The sequence below is a fragment of the Hordeum vulgare genome, chromosome 5H (genome assembly GCF_904849725.1).
Source record: "Hordeum vulgare subsp. vulgare chromosome 5H, MorexV3_pseudomolecules_assembly, whole genome shotgun sequence".
Taxonomy (NCBI): Eukaryota; Viridiplantae; Streptophyta; class Magnoliopsida; order Poales; family Poaceae; genus Hordeum; species Hordeum vulgare.
In genome coordinates, this window is record NC_058522.1 from 445,720,091 (window position 1) to 445,730,715 (window position 10,625).

Here is a 10,625-nt window from a genome sequence, read left to right on the forward strand (position 1 = left end):
CCGGGACCACCGGGACCACCGGAGGTGGCCCCGGGGGTCCACCGAAGGGGGGCAACGACCCCGAGAGGCTAGATGGGCTAAGTGCGGGAGGGAACTAGCCCCTAGGTGGGCTGGTGCGCCTCCCACACCCAGCCCAATGCGCAAATGGTGGGGAGAGGGGGCAACCCTAGGCGCAGGTGGGCCTTAGGCCCACCAGGTGGTGCGCCACACCCCTTCCCACCCTAACCACCGCCCCCCTCTCCCATCTGGTGGCCGCCGGCCCCTAGGGAGGGAACCCTAGGGGTGGCGCAGCCCTTTCCCCTCCTCCTATAAATAGAGAGGGGTTTTGCCATTGAGAGACACGGTTTTCCCTCTCTCTCAGCGCAGCCCTACTCTTCTTCCTCCTCCTCTCTGCCGGTGCTTGGCGAAGCCCAGCCGGGAGACCTCGTCTCTCCATCGACACCACGCCGTCGTGCTGCTGGAGTTCTTCCCCAACCTCTCCCTCCTCCTTGCTGGATCAAGGTGCGGGAGACGTCACCGGGCTGCACGTGTGTTGAACGCGGAGGTGCCGTAGTTCGGCACTAGATCGGAATCGCTGCGAGTACGACTCCATCAACCGCGTTCTAGCAACGCTTCCGCTTAGCGATCTTCAAAGGTATGAAGATGCTCTTACCCCTCTCTCGTTGCTGGTCTCTCCATAGGAAGATCTGAATATGCGTAGGAAAATTTTGAATTTATGCTACGTTACCCAACAGGTTTCACTATGGCTTGGGGTGCAAAAAGCCTCTCAAACCTCCACTATATATAGGTGGAACAAGAGGGAGGGTTGCCTTGACTCCTACTCAAAGTGGAAGGGTTCGGCCGAGCCAAGAGGGAGGAGTCCTCCTCCAATTCGGTTTGGTGGAGGACACCCTTCCCACTTCTTCACCTCCTTCCTTTTTTCCTTTTTCCTTTATATTTTTGCTTTGGCTGAAATAGGTTATTGGGCTGGCCTCACCAGCCCACTAAGGGCTGGTGCGCCACCCATAGGCCTATTAGGTCCTCTCCCGGGTGAGTGGCCCCTCCCGATAAAACCCCGGAACCCATTCGTCACTCCGAGTACTTTACTCGTAATGCCCGAAGTATTTCCGGAAGCCAAATGCAACATTCTTATATATCAATATTCGTTTCCGGACCATTCCGGAAACCCTCGTGACGTCCGGGGTCTCATCCGGTACTCCGAACAACATATAGTTACCAACATCAATAATTCAATTATACTGAAACGTCATCGAACCTTAAGTGCGCAGACCCTGCGAGTTCCAGAACTATGTACACATGACCGAGACACTCTACGGTCAATATCCAATAAAGGAACCTGGATGCCCATATTGGATCCTACATATTCTATGAAGATCTTATCGGTTGAACCTCTATGTCAAGGATTTAGTTAATCCCGTATAATAGTCCCTTTGTCCTTCGGTATGTTACTTGCCCAAGGTTTGATCGTCAGTATCTCTATACCTATTTCAATCTCGGTACCGGCAAGTCTCTTTACTCGATCCGTAATACAAGATCACGTGGCTATATCTTTTAGACACATTGCAAGGCTTGTTTGTGATGTTGTATTACCGAGTGGGCACCAAGATACCTCTGCGTCATACAGAGTGACAAATCCCAGTCTTGATCCATGCTAACTCAACGGACACCTTCGGAGATATCTCTAGGGCACCTTTACAGTCACCCAGTAACGTTGCGACGTTTGATACACACAAGGCATTCCTCCGGTGTGAGTGAGTTACATGATCTCATGGTCATAGAAACGTATACTTGACATGTAGAAAACAATAGCAACAAAATGACACGATCACATGCTACGTTTATAGTTTAGGTCTTGTCCATCACATCATTCCCTAATGATGTGATCCCGTTATCAACTGACAACACTTGTCTATGGCCAGGAAACCTTAACCATCTTTGATCAACGAGCTAGTCAATTAGGGGGTCACTAGGGACATTGTTTTGTTCATATATCCACAGATGCATTTGTGTTTCCATTCAATACAATGATAGCATGGATAATAAACGATTATCTTGAAACATGAAATATAATAATAACTATTTTATTATTGCCTCTAGAGCATATTTCCAACAAATTCTGCAAAGGCACATGTACAAACTAAAGTGTCATTTGTTGTATGCCCCTATATGTGCCCTCCATCGGCAAGCATCCCCTTTTGCACTTCCTCTTGATTGTTCCCTGCAAAATTAGCCACCTTCGCAGAAGAATTCCACGAGTTCTTTCAACCTTCTCTATTATGTGAAAAACTTCCAAAATTCCTCGCGTGAGATACAACACCCCCAACATTGTTTCTACCAGATCCACGGGAAACATTTCCTGTGAATCCTCCCTCATTCTTCATGCCGTCAAAACGATCAATATGTGCATCTTATCTCCCAAATCGTCCGCGCCCTTGGGTAAATCCTCCTCTCACTTGCCCATCTCCCGGTTTTTTCCCTTGCCACGACCCCCATGCCTGTTTTGCCTATTACCCAGTCTCCTCCCATCAAATTGTCACCACGGTCTACTTCCCCTGCTTCCTCCTCACCTCCAGCCCTAGTCGTCGTCATTTTCTTTACCTCGTGTCTCGGGGAGGGAATATATATAATATACATATATATACATACATACATACATACATACATATATATATATATACATATATATATATATATCTTCTCCCCTCCCCCCTTTTCCATTTGTCGACACGGCCTTTGGTGGACCTCATCAGGCTTTCCTTCTTTCTTCTGGGCCGCCTCACTGTCATCATCTACCTTTTGTGTTTCTCATTTTTTGCAATGCGAGTATGCCATTCAGCAAAAAATTCCAAGAGAAAAATACTAGGAATTTTGATATCAATAATTTTCTATTTTCCATCTGCTTGTTCATGTCTCACCAAATCCACATACCCTTGTATATCTTCTAACCAGCAATGAATTTTATGAATATCTATAAATTTGGTTATCATTGGCCTTTTTTATCAACGCAACATCAACCTCGGCAGTATGATATCTTCCCCGTGTTGGGGATTCAAGGCATCCCCCTCTCTTTCTATGTTTTTAATTTTATGGAAGAAAAAACATTAAAATTGTACCATAATATGAAATATATCACTCGAATAGAATAAATTATGATAAGAAATGATGATGCAAAATAAACATATCACGCCTCATGAGGGACGCGATCATCAAAGGGCGGTGGGGGAAGGAGGGTCAACAACAGTTTTTAATATTTCCGAAAGAAAAGAAAACACCTGTAACAAAGAATGGTAGAAGTCTGGATTCCAAATGTTTGGAATCCACTTCTTTTTCTAAATAAAGCAGAGTAGGTTTAGATGCAGAGGGGTCTAAATAGGATTGACATGAGATAAAAAATGAAATATCGGCGGTGGTTAAGAGGTACGCTGAGATGAAGATTCATTGGACGTTGGACCATTGACGCCGCGGAAGGCTGCGCGGTTGTTTCATGCAAAGCAAATGCACGGTCCAAGTTCCCATTTTTTTTTCCTTTCGATTTGAGAGGGAATGACCGGTCCAAGCTCACATGGTCCGCCAGCCGCATGTCGTTAAATGTTGAACGGGTATAGTAATCGACCCAGTTAGCCGACAGACACCCACCCCCTTCTTCCTCCTCCTTCCGTGCTGCTGCAACTCTCATGGGCCGTGACCGGGCTACTACTCTTCCTCCACCACTCCCAACCCCCCACCTCGACGCCTTCACATCTGTCCCCTCTCCTCTCGCACCGCACCGCACGGCGCGTCCAGCCGGCCCCACACGCCCCCGACCCGCCTAGCCACCTGGGCCGTGCCACCTGCGCGCCTCTCCCTGTCCCGCGCTCCGCACCGCCCCACGCCAGTACAAATAAGCGACCGGCTGCAGCGGATCCCACGGTGCCCATCCAGTTCCAATTCCAGTGTGCCGCCCTCAACAAACCAGCAACGCCCGCGTCAAACCCATGTGCCCGCTCCCATCAACGCGCCACATCTCTACGTGCCCACCCCCACCTAGTTAAAATCCTAAACGACGAGCAGCAGCAGCAGTGGCCGGCCGCAGTGAGCTCCGAAAACAAGTCGACAGCGTCCGAGCAAGCAGAAGCAGAGCAATCCTCACAAACAATGGCGAGAGGGCGGGAGGGCGAGGTGAGGAACCTGGTGCTGGGCAAGTATGAGCTGGGGCGGATGCTGGGGCAGGGCTCCTTCGCCAAGGTCTACTACGGCCGCGACCTGCGCGACGGCCAGAGCGTGGCCATCAAGGTCATCGACAAGGCCCGCCTCCGCCAGACGGACGGCATGGTGGAGCAGCTGCGCCGGGAGATCTCCATCATGCGCATGGTGCGCCACCCCAACGTCGTCGGCATCAGGGAGGTGCTCGCCAGCCGCCAGCGCGTCTTCGTCGTCATGGAGTACGCGCGCGGCGGGGAGCTCTTCGCCAAGGTTGCCCGCGGCAGGCTCACGGAGGACGCCGCGCGCAACTACTTCCAGCAGCTCGTCGCCGCCGTCGCCTTCTGCCACAGCCGCGGCGTCGCGCACCGGGACCTCAAGCCCGAGAACCTCCTGCTCGACGAGGACGGCCGGCTCAAGGTCACCGACTTCGGCCTCGCCGCGCTGCCCGAGCAGCTGCGCCACGACGGCCTGCTCCACACGCAGTGCGGCACCCCGGCCTACGTCGCGCCGGAGGTGCTCCGGAAGCGCGGCTACGACGGCGCGCGCGCCGACATGTGGTCCTGCGGCGTCGTGCTCTACGTCCTGCTCTGCGGCTTCCTCCCCTTCCAACACGACAACTACGTCAAGATGTACCAGAAGATCTTCAAGGGCGAGTACCAGATGCCGCCCTGGGTCTCCGGCGAGGCGCGCCGCCTCATCGGCCGCCTGCTCGCCGTCGACCCCGCCAAGCGCATCTCCATCCCGGAGATCATGCTCACGCCCTGGTTCAAGAGGGGGTTCGTGCCGCCCGTCCCCTCCTCCCCCGTCACGCCCAGGAAGTGGGACGACGACAACGCCGCCGCCGCCCTGATCGACGGCAGCGAGGACAGCTCCGGCAACATCTCGCCGCGGACGTGCAATGCGTTCCAGCTCATATCCTCCATGTCCTCCGGGTTCGACCTATCGGGGCTGTTCGAGAGCGAGCAGAAGGCCGCCACGGTGTTCACGTCCCGCGCGCCGGCGGCCACCGTGTTCCACAAGCTGGAGTCGGCGGGCAAGGCGCTGAGGTACAACACAACCAGAGGGAAAGGGTGGAGGATCAGAATGGAGGCCAAGGCCGACGGCGCCAACGGGCGGCTAGCGGTCACCGCCGAGGTGTTCGAGGTGGCCGCCGACGTGACCGTGGTCGAGTTCGCGCACGACGGCGGCGACGCGCTCGACTTCAACAAGTTCTGCGCCGAGGACGTGCGCCCTGGGCTCGCGGACATTGTGTGGGCGTGGCAGGGCGACGTGCCCGCCTTGCCGGGCGCCGTCGCGTGATCTCAGGCCGTCCCTCTTCTCTGTGCATACAAATGGAGATGGAGTAAATTAGTGATACTGTGTAGGATAATTTGCTCGACTTTAGTTCTATAGTTTTCTTCGGGGCAGCCATGACTAGAACGCGGTTAATTATGCTATGTCCACGGTGTAACTCGCGTGCGGAGCAACTTGAAGAGAGGTGTTTGTAGATGACGAGACTTGCGAGGATCTGTGCCTGATGTATACGTCCGGCGATCGATGTGTACATATATATATATATGCAAAGTTTTGTTCCCTGATCAATTCAGTTTTTGTTCCCCTCTGGTATAAGGCTAGACATATAAAAACTTACAAAGGTTTACTTAATCTTCCAAACTAACTCTTCTCACTCCTCTGATTTTTAATGAAGGTGGGGCCACTCATCCCTCAATTATCAATTATAATCTTAAACATCAGTTTGTACGTAAAATCTTTACGTAAGCCTTTGTAAGTGTAGCATTACTCCGGTTTGCCGTCCTCTATTTTTCAGATTCTTATTAGCCTTCTGTTCTGCTATATACAAGTGGAATCAATCTATGACTATCGAGCTTACCTAAGCCCTTTGAAAGGGTCAAAAGGATTATTACGAGTGAGTAGGAGCCGAGTACGTCTACGAAGTTAGGAACACGGGGATGTTGAAACCCTAGTTTTAAAGGTAGAACCAAATTTTGTGGACCTCGATCTTTGCTGGAATAGATTTCTTTGCCGCCTTGCTAGGCCCCAAGGCTTGTTTTTGATTTGGTGAAGATGCCCAACAAATTATGACTAAAAGAAAATGCCCAACAAACACGGGAGAAAAGAAATGCCCAACAACTGATATGAAGTCTCAATTGTTTTTTTTTTTCCTTTTGTCGTTTCAAAGTACCTGGCCTCCAATACTCCTTTTAATTAAGGGTAAAGGGATCTTAATTATTGTTTTTTTTTAATTCGCAATCATTTCACAACTTTTTTAAAGGGGCCCTAATAATTGTACTCGTTGTGTATTTTGCCTAAGGAAATTCGTATGCCTCTCGGTATCGACAAAAGGAAGGCTTATATTTATGTTAGAATTATGGAGCACCACTGGACAATGACAAATGAATCATCAAATAAAATATTTGCATTATTTAAAAACGATAGATTTAGAAGGGCCGAAGACTGGCAGGAGAAGGACACCTCTCACTATGGATTATTTTCTGAGAAAATTTTTGGCCCCTCAAGTTTCCTATAAGTATAGACTTGGTTCCTCAAAAAAAAATGGTAGGCATTTTGTCCTTCAAGTCTCAGAAACGGGTAACTTTTGTCCAAAATCAGATTTTGATCATGTTGACCGGGTTTGACGACCACCTAAACTGCTTTTGATGAACAGCAAATTCAAAAAAAAAAACTGAAATGTTTCGGCATCCAATATGCTTAACTGTGTACCGTAAGTGCAAATTTTCGTCGCCTTTGGACACTCGAGGAGCCATTCAAAAAAATCCAGTAAAGCTACTCTAGATGAACAGTAATTTCAGAAGAAAAAACAGCAAAACAAATCAAAACATCTATAAAACTTTGGCATTCAAAATGTTCCGGTGGGAAAGGGCTGTCCAAATTTGATTTGTCTTTGGACATTTGAGAAGCTCGTGGAAAAAAGAACTTCTCGCTTACAAAAAAAAGTCAAATTCTTTTCTTTTCTAGATTTTCTAGGATGTTATTTGACAATGAAAATTCACACCCTCATAGCTAAAAAAATCATTTTTTATAAAAAAAAGGTTTGTTATTAATTTGTATTTACTGTTCACCTAGAGTAGATTTATGTTCTTTCGCCACGAGGTCTTCGAGTGTCCAAACGCTAGTTTAAAAAATCGGACCGGATTGGCGGTCGAACTGGAAAAAACGGAACCGTCAGCCTCATCGGGCTTTTAAGTTAATAATCGTTCTGCAATCTGATCAGAGAAAACCGGTCGAACCAGTCGGTTTTCTGGGAAACCAATGAAAACCGGGTCACTAAATCGGGAAAGACCGGGAAAATATTTTAATAAAGATTAGAAGAAGTGGGATTCGATCTCAGGTTATGTGAGCAATACGCGAGGCCTGCCCACGGCCCTATAATTGTTCACTGCATGAAAATAATTTTATTTGACCATTGTTTCACATTATATTAGCACATATATTACTCAAAATTTATTATTATTTTGCTTAAAAACCCGTCAATCGAATTGGTGAACCGATGGTCCGATCGATAAAAACCTGAACCGACATCTTTTCCGGTTTAATTTTTTAAACTATGGTCCAAACACCTTGAAATGCACGCACCTTGTGCGTTCGAGCATATGAGATGCCAAAAAGATATTATGATTTTTTTAACTTTTTATGTTATTTGTTTCATATTTACTGTTTATGAAGAGCAAATTATGTGGCGGTCAAAGTCAGTCAAAGTGGTCAATCTGGTTTTGGACGAGACTTATAACTAGTCTAAAGACTCAAACAAGCAAATGTTTATTAAGAAATCTTGGAAGACCGAGCTTATAATTTTAGGAAACTTGAGAGACTAAAAATATAAATATTTATGCTTTTTACGATTGGGAATTTTTATTTTTTCTTTGAGGGCATGTTTGGGGATTAGCTGAAATGTTACGGGTGGAGTATGATGCTGCTCTATAGATTAGCCATCAATTCGAGTCAAGCCCGCTGTGATTTAGAAGCTTCCTAAAATATGTCCCAGGAAGCATTTGACATTATTAGTGTTTGAATATTTCTTTCAAGCACGTTTTAATCACAAAAAAGGAACCTGCTTTAAAAAAAGAGAATGTAATACATGCAATCATATTATTAATTATTCACGAATACCTTATAAAATAATACATCATTAAGTCCAAATCCATCATTTTAACAACATATATCATTCTTTTATCCAGTTGATGAAGGGATGTCGATAGGCCGAACTGAATTCTAAATAGACCTTGCATCAAAACCTAACATCTAAGCCGGAGGCGCTAACCAAACCGCATAGCGAGTCTCGGCACACACCAGTCAGACACACTCTTAGAGGCCGCCACCGCCGCCGCCGCCGCCGTCTTCCACCTAGCCATCTTTAGAGTAGTTACTCACGCATCCACCTTGCTAGGCCTGCCGTCGACGCCACCACGACGACAGACGACGCCTTGTCCTACGCGTGTCCATCATCACACATTCGTCGCCAAGACCCTGCTGTGCCACGCTCCCAAGACTCCACATCATCGATGTGTCACTTGAAATGTCGCTCCACCGCAGAAACAGTCCATTGTTCCCTCGCACGAGTGCACACCTCCAAAAATGACGCCTTCAAGGGAGAACGAGACAAGAGCGACGCCGTCATCCAATCAACTGATCTATGGTTTCCCCTCGAGGTAGCAAATAGGAGTGTGTAGCCTTTCCACGGCGATGCCTTCAGGAACGGGACGACACGGAAGAGGGCCGCCATCGTCGGCCTTGGCACTAGCCGAGAGTAAGGTTTCACCCGAAGCTGGTTGATGAATCTCCATCTAGTCGTGTGTGCACGGGCCGCCACCGATCTCTACCGCCGCGCAGCGTGCAAGCCACACCGGACGGATCTCATCTGATCGGATCGGAGTCCATAGCACACATGTCGACGACTTGTCCATCACGTCCTCCATGCCGCAACCGTTGATCCAAAATCAGATGGCGCGACACCGCATCATCGGCCGCTGCGTCGACCGCAGGCAACGCTGTCGCCCGAACATGGCTCACTATCGTACCCACAGCCCACGCCGCAGCCCGTGGCCGAGCTGCATGACACGCCAACAGCTGCGACAACCGAGGCATGGTCGGCCGCACTGCCGCCTGCAACCATCGCCGTCGTGCTGTCTAGAATGGATCGATTGCGCCACCACACGTTTTGGGGTCCCAAAGCACCCCTTTGAGTGGGAGAGAGGGAGTGCTGGGCCATCGTCGTCGGCCCTCAGGCTTTGAGTGGGAGAGAGGGAGTCCTGGGCCATCGTCGTCGGCCCTCAGGCTTACCCGATGACGTCCCCCGACGTCAACAGAGGGAGGAGATAAAGGAGCTCGCGTCCCTACGGCTAGGGATTGAGTGTCGTTCGAGTCGCCCTAGCAGGGACGATGCGGGGCTGCTAGCGGGGAAAAGGAACCTATGATTTAGGAAAGCTCAAAGGCCCGAGTACATTCTACATAATGATAAAACTCCATTACTGCAATGTGTTGTACTCCCTTCGTTTCTAAATATAAGTCTTTATAGAGGTTTCACTAGTGAAATACATACGGATGTATATAAACATATTTTAAAGTGTAGATTCACTCATTTTGCTACGTATGTAGACCATTAGTGAAATCTTTTAAAAAACTTATATTTAAAAACGAAGGAAGTACTAAGCAGTTCATTCACCTCTTTGGCGCCCATGTCACCACGGACGCGATGCGATGCGTTGCGTGTCAGTGGTGAACTCCCAGCGACCGTGACACCAAATGCTGCACCAACACGTACCTAAACGGCGCCAACGTCGTCAAAGCTCCACGCAGGAGGGGAGAAAATGTGCCAAGAAAAGGTTAGCAAACGGACGTGTTATAGTTTCGTTGGACTCTTTTTTGGACTGCAGCTATATGTGTGCTGTTGGGGCTCTTGAAACTTCTGTCTTGTCATTTTCACCTACGTGGTTCTGGCGGTGCTGCTGACTCTGCACTCCCAGTTTCCAGCTAAACTGCTTCCGATGAAGAGTTAACTTGCTTTGTCAGCTTGTCAACCGGGTCGTACGTCTCCGGCTGCTCTGGTTCCGGATAAGCGTTAATCCTGATTTGCATCCGAGATTGGCCAAACACGCCGCCGCCTAATCTTGTTCGTATGCACTCTAGTGGGAAAAGATGGGAATGCATGTGCCCCCGCGTTATGGATCTTGACATCTTCCTAATGGGTTGGAGTAAGGGTGCATTGTATATGAGCAGAGTGATGCACCACTGGCACTGGCAGCCATCATCCACGGATAAGGACGATGCAGTTTGGGCATCGGATGTGCGCTGCTCCGGATGCTTTTGTCCTGCCGAGCAGGTATTGGGGGTTGGCATTTCTTGCAGGAGAGAAACTGTGTGTGGACTCTTTTCAGACGGAGAGGGAGATGTACCTGAATCGGCCCCAATGCGGTTACGGCTAACGT

General features: G+C 48.9%; 1 protein-coding gene across 1 annotated transcript; it reads left to right on the forward strand.

The window, feature by feature from the left end:
- The first annotated feature begins 3,889 nt into the window (after positions 1-3,889).
- On the forward strand, positions 3,890-5,763 carry LOC123398327 (CBL-interacting protein kinase 16). The gene has a single exon (XM_045092809.1). The coding sequence runs from the start codon at positions 4,135-4,137 to the stop codon at positions 5,479-5,481; it is 1,347 nt and encodes a 448-aa protein (XP_044948744.1). The 5' UTR covers positions 3,890-4,134; the 3' UTR covers positions 5,482-5,763.
- The last annotated feature ends 4,862 nt before the right edge of the window (positions 5,764-10,625 follow it).

Coding starts and splice junctions, on each gene's coding strand:
- LOC123398327 (XM_045092809.1), top strand. CDS start 4,135: ATGGCGAGAGGGCGGGAGGGCGAGGTGAGGAACCTGGTGCTGGGCAAG.